The following is a 15,217-nucleotide window of genomic DNA, read 5'->3' as shown; positions in this document are numbered from 1 at the left end:
AGGATGGACAATAGGATAGTTCCATGGGACGAACTCACCGGTAGTGACACCATAATGAATGAGTTGGCTCACGAATTACGTCGGTCTGGGTGGCCTGAAAGGACCTATGAGGAGGTACGTAAAGAACTTCTTAGGTTGCATGAAAGGTGGAAGAAGGTAGTGGTGCCGAAGAGTGAAACTTTCAGAAGGATTGTAGCAAATAATCCATGTTTATGGACTGAGGAGAGCGAGGACGAAGATGATATCTTCATGTCGCCGCTTCCGGGTTCTGCATCGTCGAAGGGCAAGGTTTCTGCATCGTCGAAGGGCAAGATTTCTGCACCGTCGAAGGGCACGACTTCTTCATCGTCGAAGGGCAAGAGTTCTTCACCGTCGAAGGGCAAGAGTTCTGCATCGATCGAGAATGACGATGATGACTTCATGTAGTTTTTATGCTGTATGTTGCAAGTTCAGTCGTACGTACCGTTTAATTTAGATGTAATTCTATGTAGTTGTTTGTAATGTCTTGTTATATGAGCATTATGTTCTATCTAAATATGATCTTGTAGTTCAGATAACAGAGTACTAAAATAGAGTAGGCATATGTCTCATACATAAGTACATAGTCATTTGTCTCATAATAGAATAGACATAAGTCTCACACAGAAATAGATGGTAATGTCTGTACGGATAGATAGAAGCGTCAGTGACGACGTCTGGCCTGGCGGGGAGGCGGATCTGGAAGCGGCGACCATCCCCACCTGTCGGGTGGCCTAATGTGACGAGGAGGAATCTCAGACTCTTCCTGGTCATGCTGTGTATCCTGTGTGGGACCTGGTGGAGGAGTCGAAAACATGTTCATCCACTGGGTGTGCTGCGACATCTAAGCTTGTATGTTCTCCTCGGGATGTTGATCACTCCCCCACGTATCATATGATGCCGACATAGATGCCTGATATCCGTATGCTCCTGCGCGATGGAACGTTTCATCATGAAGAATGAGGTCGCGTCAATTAATATTGAAAACAATAAATATGAAGACACATACCTGCTGGATCTGACGGCTGCTCTGGCTCAAACACGAAGCTGGACGAGGGACCGTGCTGCTGTGGCTGTGGATGTGACGGCTGCTCTGCTTCAAACCTTCTTTCTTGATTACCGATGGCGACTACAGTGTGTGACCTAGCTTTTTGCATCTTGTTGTCCATGTACTTCGTGACTCTTTCACAGTACCGTGTATTTGGGTTGTTTAAGATATGCTGCTCTGCTTTTTGACGTCTATCTCTGAAATACTTGACGGTGCCATAGAAAATACCCTCAACGATGGCTATAAGTGGCAATGCCCGGTTTCCTCTGAGGACGAAGTTGTATGTTTCCGCGAGGTTCGTTGTCATGACACCGTACCTTGCTCCATGTGTGTCATGTAGCAAAGACCACCTCTCGAGAGGCTCATGCTCTATCCACTGCTCGAAGGTTTTAATCGACCTCCCGAGCCTTCTCCTAGTACCAGGTGGGTCAAAGTCTGGCAGGTCACATAGCCCAAAAGGCTCCTCCTCCACGGCCGATGTTCCTGTTGCCAACTGTGCAGCTACTGCTTCAACATGTGCCCTCACCGCTGCATCTCTTGCAGCTTTTCTGTCCCTCACGTGTCTCTGCGTGCACACATTAAGTCTGTCGTGTACCAAATTGTACTTCCATAACTGGTTCTGCTTGCAGAGTTTTTTGAACAGATTCATCAGGTTCTTATTTCTAAACTGCGAGAAGAAATTAGCCCCCAGATGGCGCATGCACCAACGGCTCTGCAAGTCCTGCCATGGAACTTGTTCCTCATGGGGGTTTGTCAGTGTCCTTATCGCACTGAGTATACCTGCATGCCTGTCATGAAGGATGCACACATTGGGCTTCTCCTTCACAACTGATATTTTCAACTGCCTGAAGAACCATGTCCAACTTTCAATGTTCTCACTCTCCACAAAAGCAAATGCCAGTGGGACGACTTGATTTTGGCCGTCTTGACCTATGGCTCTCAGGATCTGACCCTTGTACTTGCCTGTGAGAAAAGTACCGTCAACACATATCACCGGTCGACAATGCCTGAAAGCTTCGATGCATACACCGAAAGAGAAGAAGAGACGATGCAACACCCTCACAGTTGGGAACTCTGGCATGAACATGTCTTGGATATCGATATAGGTGCCTGGATTCCACTGCTGCAGGGTGTGGAGGAGGTGGACAACAGAGTCATATGCATCAAAATAAGAACCAAATCTCCTCTCAAGCGCCGCATGCTTAGCCCTCCAAGCCTTGCCATAAGAAATTCTGTACTTGAACCTGGCGAAGACTTTTGTCTGGACTGCCTTCACTTCCATAGCTTTGCCCTGCACTATCTCATCGTAAAACAACTGAGCAATAAGCGTGGATGAAAGGTTGGCATGATCTTGAGGGATGCAAGGAATAAGACAAGTGTGATTAACTAAGTCACTTATCACCCAACTTGTGCCATACTTAGGGAGAAAGCCGTGCACCCTGGCGGGACAATCTGCGTTCTTGCATACCATTGTCAGGAATTTCTGACTGGACACCTGAGCTGTGAAAACCCTTTGCATGGACATTGCCCAATTAATTATTGCATCCTTCAGGGCTTGCTTGTTCGGATACATAGCACCCGTCGCAATATTGTTCTGGTGATATTGCCAGGCTGAATCATGTCCATCATTCACGGTCATTGCAGATGAGAAGTCATGATTCCACGATGCAGGATTCGGGACCTCCTCTGCATTTTCTTCTTCATCTGACTCGTCAGAATCATCGGCATGACCCCTTTCAACATCGGTGTCTTCTTCTTCCATCTGGTCCTGCATGTGCCCATCTACCTCGTCAGCGTCCACCTCGCCATTGTAATCACCATCGGCATTTCCTCCTTGTACCTGACTACTCTGCCCTGATTCATAACCATAAGCATTTCCTCCTTCTACCTGACTGCTCTGTCCTTGTTCGTAACCATCATCTGCAGCATTTGACATAGATAACTGCCTCCCTACACTACTATGACCAGGATCGTAGCCACCCTCGCCTTCATGTGCAGTGACCTCCTTCACGACGGGAAGCACTAAAGCAACAGGATTGCATCCCCTTTGTTCACAACCTTGTAACCACCGCACCTAATCGGAGTCTCGCTCTATCGGCCTCAAATAAAAGTAAATTGTTGTACTTGACCGTGTCCATAATGCATGAACACCGACGGTGTGTGTTTCAGTATCAAGACCTAAACTTGCCGCAATCCATTCTTTCAACTGACTGACAGACCATGTTTGAGGTGCGCTCATTGGCACCTCTATGTGAGTAAATTCACTCAGATCTGCTCCCATCTTAGTTGTTTGGACAGTACCAGGACCATAGTAAAATCTGAACTTCACTACATCAGACATCTCGGCTCACCTATTTTTTTTCAACAACGAAATACAATTCACTAAAAAATATTAGACATGTCTATATATATTACAGAATATTAACGGAACAACTAATACAATTCACACACCTACAAGTATATTACAAATATTTGCCGGAGCAACTACAAATATTTACAGATTTTAATATTTGACTACCTATGTTACGGATTTTACCAGAGCTACTCCAAATACTGACACTCCTAAATACTTCACATCCACATATAGTACGGAATATTACCGGAGCAACTACACATTTTTACACAAATAATTAGTTGACATCTAAATATATTTACGTATATTACCGGGGCAAATAACAATAATCGCACACCTAATTTATTTCACATCCAAACATATTAACAAATACTACCGGAGCACCTACGAAAAATAAAATGTTTGCTAAAATATACCCTTGAAGCGTGCGTGCGAACGAAGAATGACGAACGGCGGCCACCAAACTGCCGGTGCTCCGCCTCCAACGAAGAACGACGAACGACGAGCTTCACCTCCACCACCTCCACCACACTGCCCCAACTTCACCACCACCACCTTCACCTCCACGAGCTACCAAAATGCTCACCACGACCACCACGAGCTACCCCATCAGTAGATCGAGGACTCTTTTGGCTGCCCTAACTAAGTTGAATCCATTCACGGTGCCAAATCCGCAAAAAAACTGGCTCATTTAGGTGTACAAATTGAAGGCATTTCCGTGTACAGAGAGGAGAAGGAAAGAACACAGGAAGAACAGATATGCTCGAGTGGGAATAAAGAGCAGCGAATAAAGGAGGAAGCAACCGGCCGCAGGGAGCCGGGCGTGCTGCGCGACGTGGGACGTGGGGCCGCACCCTGTCGGCCCGCAGCTGGCCGATCGGCCCGCAGTAGGCTGACAGGGGCTCACCCCGTGACCACCGCGCCGACAGCTCCCTCTCCCCACCCCGCGACGTGGCCTGCCCAATGCGCGTGCGACAAGTGGCAGGCGGGCCAGCTGTCGGCCTGCTACTGGCCGAGGACGCCCAGTCGGCCTGCTGTGGGCTGACTAGGCCTAGTCGGCCTGCAGCGGGCCGACGGTGTATTATTTTTGAAAATTATTTTTTAGGCGTAATATTTGTGCAAATTAATAAAAAAATGTATTATTTAAAAAAATTAGCTAAATTCATATCCATGCCATACCCATATATTTTGCGGGTATGGATACCCATTACCCGTGGGTACAAAGTCTCTTCAAGTCTTGCCCATACCCATTGTTTTCGGGTAGGGTACCCGCGTGTACCCATACCCATGGGCAAAACTGCCATCCCTAAGGCGGGGGTGGGTTCCTCTAAGACATGCACATAAACATACACAATATACCACACAACACTCAATGCATACTTCAACTTGCATGGATGCACCTGCCAGCCAATGGTACGCGCTGGCCGGCCCAAATTTTGGCCTGCCACCTTAAATTTCGGCCGACCACCTTCCTTCTCATCGCTTTCTTCCCACCGCGACGAGATTAGAGAAAATACACGCGCACATGGCGTCCGCCCTTCGCGCGCGTCCGACATCCCCCGTTTGCCCTTGCCGTCGATAATTGTCATCGTGCTCACCGTCGACAGTTGTCGCCGTGTGCTTGACGCCGATGCTCGCCGCCGATGCTTGCAACAAAAACAGACTATAGTGATAGCAAAAGTGGTTGAAAAAATGCTTGCCGTTCTCGCTCGCCGCCGATGCTCACAACAAAATTACCCCAAGTAGCTAGTGTCACCGTCCCGATAGATCCTTTGAAAATGCTGGTTCCCGCACTCTGTGAGGACCAAAATGGTTGTAAGCGAGCTACTTGCCTAAGGTTAGTTCAATAAAATAGAAGCCACCAATTGGTAAGTCCAAGAAAATCTTGTCATATTTTTCGAGTGTGTAACCCTGATGTGACAAAAACATCTTACTACTTAAGATAAGACTTAAACCAAACATCCCATTAAATTGATCAAACTCGTCTAACCTTAGACGTGTTAATGCCCCAAATCTTTTGGTTTGCGCTCTCTTTCGCCGCCTATATGGCTCTCTCCCTCCCACCATTTCCCCAAATCTGTCGACCTCCCTCCGTTCCATTTCAAACCCCACCAGAAAATCTCACCCCACATCCGCAATGCCGCCCGTGCGCCGCCGCCGCCGCACCACCCCGGCTGCCGCCGCCGACGGGTCTGCCCCCTCCTCTTCCGCCGACCTCCTCGCCCTGGCCGCCGCCCTCCTCCCCACTCCCACCGCCGCCGCAGCTCTCAAGACCCCTCCGCACCTCAAGCACACCGTCCACTCCCTCCCCGACTCCCACCCGGTCCTCCTCTCCCTCCCGCAAACCCTAGCCCAAGCCCTCTCCCCCGACCCGGACCCCGGCTCCGTCTCCCCCCGCGCCGCCGCCGCCGTCCTCCTCCACCTCCTCCTCACCCACCCCTCCCACCCGCCGCGATGGGACGACCTTCTCCGCCCGCTCGCGCTCCTCCACGACCGCCTGGCGCTCCTCGCCACCGAGGACCCGCCCGTCGCCGCGCTCGCCGCCTCCTGCTTCGAGCTCGCCTGGCGCGCCGGGGCCCCGGGGCGCGACGCGCTCGTCGCCCAGACCCTGCCGTACCTCTTCTCCCAGGCGCTCACCTCCGGCTCCAACGCCAGGCCGCTCCTCCGCCGCCTCTTCGCCCTCCGCGAGGCGCTGCATCTGCTCGACTACACCGACGAGAGCATCTCGGACTTCAAGGTGCTCCTGCTGCGCTGCTTCGTGTCCCCCCACTTCCTCAAGGCCGAGGAAGGGAGGAAGCTCCTCGCGCTGGTGCTCGGGGTCAGCGAGGGGCTCGCCAGGGAGGGGCTGGAGTTCATAAGGGCCCAGGTGGGGATGATGCGAGGGAGGCGGGCGGCCGTGGTCGCCTACGGCGAGGTGGTGTTCAGAGCGTGGAAGGACGGAGGGTGGGTCAGAGGGGAGATTGGGGAAGGGTTTCTGCAGGGGATGGTCGAGGCAGCAGTCCATGCCGCTGACAAGGAGGTGGCTAAGGCTGCCAGGAGGATAATTTGGGCCTTCGTCGAGCAGAAGGCAGTGGCTGGAGTTGAAAAGCTGGTGTTCAGGCTTTCCGAGCCTGTGCTGTTCCGGTCATTGCAGGTGCGTGCATTGTCTTGCTCTTCTCTGATGGGTGGTGGAACTATATGTGGCTAGTGTTGGTACGAATTGGAATTGGTACCTGAGGGAAGCGAGTATGTATAATACCAATAATCACTTGAAAAATGCTTGTCTGCTGTTCATGAAATCACAATTCAACTGATTTGGTGATGAATTATAGTACTACTACAATGGTTCGCTTAGGAAAGGTGTAAGAATGTCATAGTCAGACAGTGGGCTATGCTAAAATGCCTGGTTCTAGTAGTGTTAGCAGAGCTTCAAAGTACTTGCTGACATAACAAACAAACAAAAAGGTTTGACTCGTCACATGACTGTAAACTTGAAAAGCATCCACAATTTCACACAACTTTGTAACATGATATCTTAGCCTCTTAGTGTTTGTATCTCATGTTAGCTTGCAGATCTTCTCACAAGGGAGAGTCTACACAATGATCAGGTTTCCTGGCAAAATGAAATTTGTCAGTACTGTGATACTCTAGCTAACAGTTTGCCTACTGGAATTATTCATGTCTAAAATAGCAATGCATTTGAACATTTGATTAATGCATACTGAACAGTATCTGATTCTATATAGGTAGAATATCATGTATACTGTTGCCTTCAAATAACCCATCCACACTCCCAAAGCTGCATAGCTGGTCATCACTGTTGATGCTCTACGTATGAGAGCAACATTACAACCTGTCATCTTTTTAGAACATTGGCCAAGTTTACTAAATTCAATGGATTACTCCAAGTTTAGTTTGTACTCAGGAAGTTGTAATCACTTCTCCCGTTTCACTTTTAACATGTATTTGTCAAGAAATAGTAGGTATGGAACACTTTAAGTTTAGACATTCTTATGGTTATATCAAGCGTCTACTTTGTGGCAGGTTGCAAACTCTAATGTTCGCCGTAATGCTTTACATCTTCTACTGGATTTATTTCCCCTTGAAGACCCAGATGTGACAAAGGATGTCAATGATCCTCTGTTAGAGAAGCAGTTCTTCCTTCTAGACAAACTTCTCATGGATGACTGCCCAGAAATACGGGCAGTCACAGTTGAAGGAATTTGCCGTATTCTTAACCAGTTTTGGGAAGTTATTCCATCGCCAACCATTTCAAAAAAATTGAGTAAAATTGTTGATGACATGTCCAAAGATTCTTGCAACGAAGTTCGTCTATCAACAGTGAATGGTCTGATATACTTGCTTGACAATCCACAAAGTCATGACATACTGAAAGTGCTACTTCCAAGATTAAGCGATATGGTTTCTGATCCTGCTTTATCTGTCAGAGCTGCTGCTGTAGATCTCCTGTTAGCTATTCGTGATCTTCGATCTTTCCAGTACAATAAGGTATGGTACATAGTTATCGCATGCATATCTTGGTTTACACTGTAGCCCAACTGACCTTTGCATTTACAGAATTTTCAATTTGAGCACATAGGCCAGTGTATATTTGGATATTTCTGGGTAGGATTTTAATGCACGCTTTTCTGTTCAGGTTGTTGGTTTGGGTACTCTATTATCTTCACTTGCAGATGATCATCCCCGTGTTGCTAAAAAAATCACAGAGCTTCTCATTCCTTCTTACTTTCCATCTAAGTTGCCTTTGAAAGAAGCATGTGCTCGCTGCATTGCACTGATAAAGAGATCGCCGGCAGCTGGGGCAAGGTTTTGTGAATTTGCTCTGTCTGAAGGATCATCCCCGCGGTCTCTTGTTGAGTTTATCAAAGTCTCTATTACTCTGGCATTGTCACCATCAGGATTGAACTCAGCGCAGACTGATGGTCTTGTTATTGCTTCCGCCAAACTAATAAAAAGCTTATCTGATGAAGGCTCTAGTTTGGTTGCTTTGAGAGAGTACTTTGCAAATGCTAAACTGAAGCTGCTCTTTAAAACTGCAGTTTCTGATGGTGCCCAGGCTGCTCTTCTCAGCATGGTGCCAGCGATATCACCTGACGATCTATGTGTGTTACACATCGAATGCATGAACATAATTGTGAATGCTGCTGTGACTTCCAAGCAGGAAGAATGTCAAGAAGCATTGCTGGCAGCGCATAAGTTGGTACATTTGAGTGGCCGGTCTGATGAAATGTTTGAAGAATTGACTAATATTTTGCAATCTAAAGCCTCTTATTTTTCTGGGATGTATGGACTTGAACCTCCATCGTGCCCTGTGGCATCTACAAAGAGGAAGAAAGGGAAGTCGCTTAAGAAAACGCCAGCAAGATCTGACGATGTGGATGGAAATAGGTCATCCACATCAGGAATCCTGAGTAATGAAGAACTTACTGCTGTAGGGGGAGCAGCATGGCAGCTCAATGAAATACTCAAAGCAGAGGAAATGAGAGCTGCTTTTCTGCAATCTTATGCAGAAATTGCATTTTCTTCTCTGAAGGTCATTTCTCAAGTGTACATTGAGCAATGCCTACATTTTGAATCTCTAGACCTCTCTCCAGTGTTTGCTTATTTGAGTTTGGCTACATATAGTGCTCTTCAGGATGTTGATCAAACAGACATGAGCTGCTCTGAGGTGAGTCCATTCGCGCAGTGCCACCACACCTATTATCTTGTTGATAAAGCGTACTTATCTGGTAGGCATCAATAGGAACAAAACCATGATTTGTTGATTGCACTACTGTTATCTTAGATAGCTTTCCATAGATCTATGTGAATGTTACTCAGTATTTGTATCTAATATTTTGCCAGTCTAATTGTAACTTTCATCTTGTGTCAGTCGACAATTGTCAACCAGTCATTGGACCATCTGCTGAGATGCTATGACAGATTTGTAAATGGATCTGTTACTGTTTCCACTGACTCAACGTCAACATTGAACAAGAATAAGAAATCTGCAGAACATGAACATCAGCAGCATGTCACCCCTGAAGGTATGGCTACACCAAACCCATACAAACCCATACAAACTTGTTATGTGGTAACCCTGTTTAAATTGAATTATTTATTCGTCAACTCAACTGATTATCTGATGTTCTGATAGCATCTTGTGCAGGAAGTCCAGCAGAAGGCACAATAAATGTGATTATGCTTGGCACTTCAATTCTCAAGTTCATTGTTGATTCGACAACCATCAAGCTGGTCAATGAGAGTAAAGTAAGATGTGTGGGATTTGCATCATCTTACACAAAATATGCAGTGTCAGCCATGAAAAGGCACAGTGAGGGCTCATCTTTTAATGGGGACGATCTGAAAGACATACTGATCCTTACACGAAGCTCCTTCACTTACGCAGCCAAGCTGCTTCATTTGGTGCTAGCAAGCTCAAGCGAGTCGTCGAGTCCCCCAGAGGAGGCCTTCCTCCTCGCAAATAATCTTCTTGATCTTGTACCTGCTGTCGAATCATTTGCAGGCCCGAGATTTGCTCTCACATTAGTTTCAGTTGTAAAACAGTGGCTGCCAGTCCTGATATTGGGCCTTGGATGCCGCTGGTTGATTGGGCTAGAAAGTGAGATGGCTAACAAGACGTGCAACTTAGGTGACTCTGACTTACCACTGTGGGTTGCTGCTCTGGCCAAAAACGAGCTGCTTGAGGCTGAGGAACCTAGGGAGGATGATCAGAGTGAGCATGAGCACGATGTGTCACCGTCATCCAGAAAGCTAGCAGAAATGATGGTGACCCTGCTGAGGAAAGGAAGCCCTAAAATCCTGGATTCTGTGGGTGGCATTTTGCTTTCCAACCTCCAGTTGGCGCTGCAGAGAGCGGAGCATGGCATCGTCTTAGGCTTGGCACGCTTTGTTTGTGACAAGCTGCTTGGGAGCAGCAGCAGCAGCAGCAGCTCGTCAGCCTCTAAGAACCTGCAGCTCACTCATGATTCTCTGCGCGAGAGCTTCTTTGAGATTGACAGGCATTGCAAGGAGGATGGCAGAGTTGACGATGAATGTTCGAGGCAGCAGCTGGAGAGTGCAAAAGTATTGATATCGTCAGTACTCCCCTATGATGCATGCAGTCAGACGAGCTGACTGATGCCATGGGAAGTTAGTTGATCTGGTTTCTTGATTCGGTTTCTGTGTACATATATGGCAGTTTGTTTCTTGATTTGAGACCCAGCTATCCTTTTCACTTCGCTGCAGTTTGGGAAAGCGAATGTGCAGTGCGCTGTACGCAAAGTATTTTGCAGCAGTACCCTAGCTCCTTGTGTGTTTAACACTACATACTACCTTCATCTTTGAAAAGTGCTATGACAATGGGATTATCAGGGATCAAAACACGAAGGAGCCTGGCGGGCCAAGACAAGCTATAAATAAGCCTCAAGACCAAAGGAAAAGGGGCAGCTTCTACTTCAAGCGCCAATACAACGGAATCGAAGCTCTAGTTTTATTAGCCTAGATTAGATTCGATCTAAGACATTCCATCGAGATCAACCACCTTGAAACTCAGCGACTCCACATTGAAGTCCTCTGTGTCCATCTGATAACTTGAAGTTACGTCCCACTGTCATACAAATCCACGCAAGTTATTGTGCAGTTGTTCGGGTACTTTGCGGAACACCATCGACGAAAGGGGACCTTGCTTTCATACTTGTATGTTGACAACATGGTCGTCTTTGTGGCACCGATTAAGCAATATATTGGTAACCTTGCAGCTTTATTGAGAAACTTCGGTGTGGCCACGGGCCTCGAGACCAATTCCTACAAAAGTCTACTTGTGTTTATTTGATGTGTGGACATCGATCTTCCTATGATCATGGAGTTGTTCCCAGCTATAACTACAACCTTTCCAATGCGATACTTGAGGCTATCGCTTACGATTTACAGGTTGCATGGAGTGTACTTTCATTTCCTCATTGAAAAAACCGCGAAGAATTTTATTGTGTGGTTGATGAAGTATTTTATAGTTGTCGGGTGTTGCACTCTTTTGGAATCCATCCTCATCGTGCAATATTTTACCACCTAACTATGCTCGTCCTTCCTAAGGGAACGACAAAAGCCATCATCAATCTTCTAAGATCTTTTCTACAGCTGGTTCACGCAAGGATTCAAAAGGGCAATGCAAAGTCAAATGAGATCTTGTTTGCCACCCAACAAACTTTGGGGAGTTGGGGATCCTCAACATTAATAAAAATTGTGAGCGTCCTCCATCTTAGCTGGTCGTGGCTTGAGCAGACAAAACCGAGCAAGGTGTGGGTTGGCATGGGAACCCTGTGTGATGTGGTCGACATGGATCATTTTTACAAGTGGACTACCATCACAATCAGAGACGGGAAGTTGGCAAATTTTGGCATGCGCCATGACTTAATGGGTGAAACCTAAAGAGATAGCTTCCTCAATTTTCAAGTAGTCCAAGCTTAAGAACAGAACCATCATCAAGGCTCTTATGAGCGATGAATGGATCAACAAGATTGACATATCAGCGGGTTTGAATGTGAAGCACATCACGGAATTTTTCTCCCTTTGGGATCTTCTTAGTGAGGTACACCTAAATAATGAAGTCTCGGATACCATACTTTGGAAGCTCATTGCCTCGGGCTCCTACAGTGTACAAGGCTCGGTTTGAGGGGCTCATTCGACGATCATGAAACCAGCAGTTTGAAACACTTGCTCGTCCCCAAAAGTCAAATTCTTCGTGTGCCTAATCTTTCAAAATAAAATTTGGACAGCTGACCGCCTCTGTCGCCAGTGTTTGCCAAACTGTGGGCTATTGAAGTTATGTAATAGGGTGTCAGAGCCTGCCGCGCACCTCATGTTTTGTTCTTGGTTCTCAATCTGTATTTGGTGTGATATTGGCTTCGCCTTAGGATGTACTATCTCCGTCCTGGTTTATTGGTCCCCTTTGTATTTTGTGTCAAATTTTGATCAAAAATTTAACTAATAAAATGTTAATGCATGTCACAAAAATTATATTGTTGGATTTGTATTTGAACATAATTTTCAATGATATATTTTTTATGATATGATTAATATTTTGTTAGTTAAATCTATGGTCAAATTTGGCACAAAATACGATGTGGGCCAATAAACCAGAACTGATGTAGTATCCTTGGAGGATTGGGCCAACTTGCAAATCTCTAGCTAAAGGTGAACGTTGGTCACACACCAATGGCCATAGGATAAAAGCGTTGACGTCCTTGCTAATGCTCATCCTCTGGGAAATCTGGGACGGGAGAAATGCATGGACTTTTTTGGAATGTCTACTCTCTGCGCTCAACTATTATTGCCACTGTAAATAACGAGAGGCTTCATGTGGAGCATTCCCGAGCAAAGTATTTGAGATCAGTTATGTTGGAAAAGTAGTGGTTTGTGTTTTTGTTAACCCCACCGGCGAGCGGGTGTTGAATATTGCTAAAATCCCTCTTCTTAATCAATGAAATGAAGTAAAGCTTTTGCCTCTTAATCAATGAAATGAGGCGAAGTTTTTGCCTCTGTTTAATTAAAACGACGCGTGAGAGCACACATATTTATGAAAATTTGGGGCTTTTCAAGATAGCTGATACCACATGTATCACATGAAAATGGAATTTGAAGCACCGAAATTTAAGCAACGATCATAGTAAACCTTAGAAGCAACGAGTTGGTGCCACCTCAACTCATAAAAAGGCTAGGCTCTCAAAGAAAACCTTACAAGGAACGGAAGAGCCATCCTGGACGCCTCTCCTTGCATGGCATGCACTCCAAGCAACACAAAAATTGTACTCATCATAGGGCCACCAAATAATCTGAACTTGGGACACTCCGCATTTGTTTGTGCTACTAGTAGGTGCATGCATGGCACTCGTCGTGCTCGTAAGACTAGCTCTGTGGCTTCTCGGCTCCTGCCTGGAGCTCGCCGCCCTGGTGCTCTTCCGGGGCCTGGCCCTCCTCGCCGTCGCCGCCGTGGACCTGGTCAGGCTGCCGGGGCAGGCGGCCGATGCGGCGCTCGATGCGACCAAGGGCGTGCTTGAAGCGGCGGTCGAGCTCGTCTTCAACCTAGTCTGGGACGTGGCAGTGGCCGTCGTCTCAGCGTTTCTCGAGTCGCTCTGGAGCGTGGTGGCCGGCACGGCGGAGTTCGCCGCGTCTACGGTTGTGGAGCTCATGGAGGCAGCACGGGATGGCAGCGAGGAGGCGGCGAAGGCGCTCACGGAGGTGCTGGAGGGCGCGGCGGATGCGGTGGCCGGGACGCTGGTGAAGCTCGCGGAGAACTACACGGATGCTCTTGTGCACCTCTTGCAAAATCTCATCTGATGGTACGATATAGATGTCATTTGTTTTTGTCACTCGCCGAATTTTCACGGAGTAAGGTGCAAACAATCATTTTTTTTTTCATTTGGGGCGAAATATTCATATTGTTCACGTGAAATTTATGGAGGTTCACGTGTTATAGTGTGTTTCAGACATTTGTGATCGTTTCATAGTTTCCGGGTACCCTGACACGTAATCTGTTATAGTACGATCTGCAAGTTAGTTCCTTTTTTTTCCTCCATTCTTCTAGTAATTTTTGTTTCACTTTTATCTTTACAAAAATGAAATAGGTACATTAAAACTATTTATGTATATTTTCGTGCATTTCTATAAATCTTCACAATTTTTGGAAACGGCTAGACTGTTTTAAAAAAAAAATCATGCATTTCGGGAGATACTCATGCAACTTTAAAAAAACCACTCAATTTGAACAGTGTAAAAAAAATCTTTATAACTGTGAAATGTTCGCTTATTTCTTAATATGTCCAGACAATTAAAAAAGTGTTCGGGTATTTTTAAAAGTATTGACACATCTTAAAAAATGTTCATCAAATTAAAAAGTGTGGACAAAATTCACAAAGGAAAAATAAGAAAATTTATAAAATTAAATAAAAATAAAAGGGAAAACAAAAATAAAAGTAAAAACAAGACAAATAAAAATGCATCAATAGAAAAAACTAGAAATGAACAAAAAGGGAAAAGACCCAGAAATACCTAGTCCGGCGGCAGTAAATTTTTTTAAGCAAATCCGGGGGCAGCGAATTGGACGACCATCTGGTCGCAACCGTAAAAGAGCGGCGGCTCATGAGGGTCTATCATGCGCTTGTTTCTCACTGTAGGCCGCTCCTATGCTTCGGTTTTCTTCCTTTTTTCTCGTTTTATTTGTTTTCTTTGTTTGTTCACTGCTTTTCTTAGGTTTTTCTTTTTTTCCATCCATTTTTACAACGGTTTTCTTCAAAAAAACAAATCTTTCTTCGTTGTACTAATAGTTTTTCCTTGGTTTCTTTTGTTATCTTTGTATTCTTCAGTTTTCTTTGCTTCACTCTTGTTTTTTTTGTTGATTTAATTGGTTTTAATTTTTGAAAACATGTATAATTTTTCTCATTACACTATGTACATTTTTAGAGCATACGTGAAATATTTTTTAATGGCATAAAACAATTTTTGAAACTACAACTATATTTTTACATTCTATAAACACTTCTAGAATTTCCACGAACATTTTTTAGAAACACGTGAATATATTTTCAAAATGTCACCTACATTTTTTATTGGAAATAAACATTTTTTGGAACCTGCAGGAACTTTTTTTGCATTCTACAAACTTTTTAAAATATCATGAGGATTTGTTAATTGCTGGATTTTTTTAAATGTCACGTGCATTTTTATACTTGTAGCAAACATTTTTGTTTGCATTACGCATATATTTTCATTACATAGTATGCACTTTTTTTTAAATGTGAGAATTTTTTTTTTGATAGTTGTCA

At 45.4% G+C, this 15,217-nt stretch overlaps 2 protein-coding genes across 3 annotated transcripts; both read left to right on the top strand.

Moving 5' to 3' along the window:
- The first annotated feature begins 5,483 nt into the window (after positions 1-5,483).
- LOC123180220 (uncharacterized) lies at positions 5,484-11,409 on the top strand. Of its 2 annotated transcripts, none has more exons than XM_044592203.1 (5): positions 5,484-6,552; positions 7,443-7,907; positions 8,056-9,087; positions 9,292-9,445; positions 9,556-11,409. In XM_044592203.1, exons 1-5 carry the CDS (start codon positions 5,557-5,559, stop codon positions 10,533-10,535), a joined length of 3,627 nt encoding a protein of 1,208 aa, XP_044448138.1. In that variant the 5' UTR covers positions 5,484-5,556; the 3' UTR covers positions 10,536-11,409. The 2 variants fall into 2 exon arrangements, with proteins under 2 accessions (XP_044448138.1, XP_044448139.1); XM_044592204.1 differs by having other exon boundaries at positions 5,485-6,552; positions 9,568-11,409.
- Positions 11,410-13,274: 1,865 nt separating this feature from the next.
- LOC123165002 (uncharacterized) lies at positions 13,275-14,441 on the top strand. Its single transcript, XM_044582630.1, has one exon. It carries the CDS (start codon positions 13,278-13,280, stop codon positions 13,731-13,733), a length of 456 nt encoding a protein of 151 aa, XP_044438565.1. The 5' UTR covers positions 13,275-13,277; the 3' UTR covers positions 13,734-14,441.
- The last annotated feature ends 776 nt before the right edge of the window (positions 14,442-15,217 follow it).

This window comes from Triticum aestivum, chromosome 1D (genome assembly GCF_018294505.1).
Source record: "Triticum aestivum cultivar Chinese Spring chromosome 1D, IWGSC CS RefSeq v2.1, whole genome shotgun sequence".
NCBI lineage: Eukaryota > Viridiplantae > Streptophyta > Magnoliopsida > Poales > Poaceae > Triticum > Triticum aestivum.
The sequence above is the reverse complement of the archived record's forward strand: the minus strand, read 5'-3'. Positions and strand labels throughout refer to the sequence as shown.

Excerpts from the sequence above, each read along its gene's own strand:
- LOC123180220 (XM_044592203.1), top strand. The coding sequence starts at position 5,557 with ATGCCGCCCGTGCGCCGCCGCCGCCGCACCACCCCGGCTGCCGCCGCC. Across the intron at positions 7,908-8,055 it reads GATCTTTCCAGTACAATAAG|GTTGTTGGTTTGGGTACTCT; the intron begins GTATGGTACATA and ends TTTTCTGTTCAG. Across the intron at positions 9,446-9,555 it reads GCAGCATGTCACCCCTGAAG|CATCTTGTGCAGGAAGTCCA; the intron begins GTATGGCTACAC and ends ATGTTCTGATAG.
- LOC123165002 (XM_044582630.1), top strand. The coding sequence starts at position 13,278 with ATGGCACTCGTCGTGCTCGTAAGACTAGCTCTGTGGCTTCTCGGCTCC.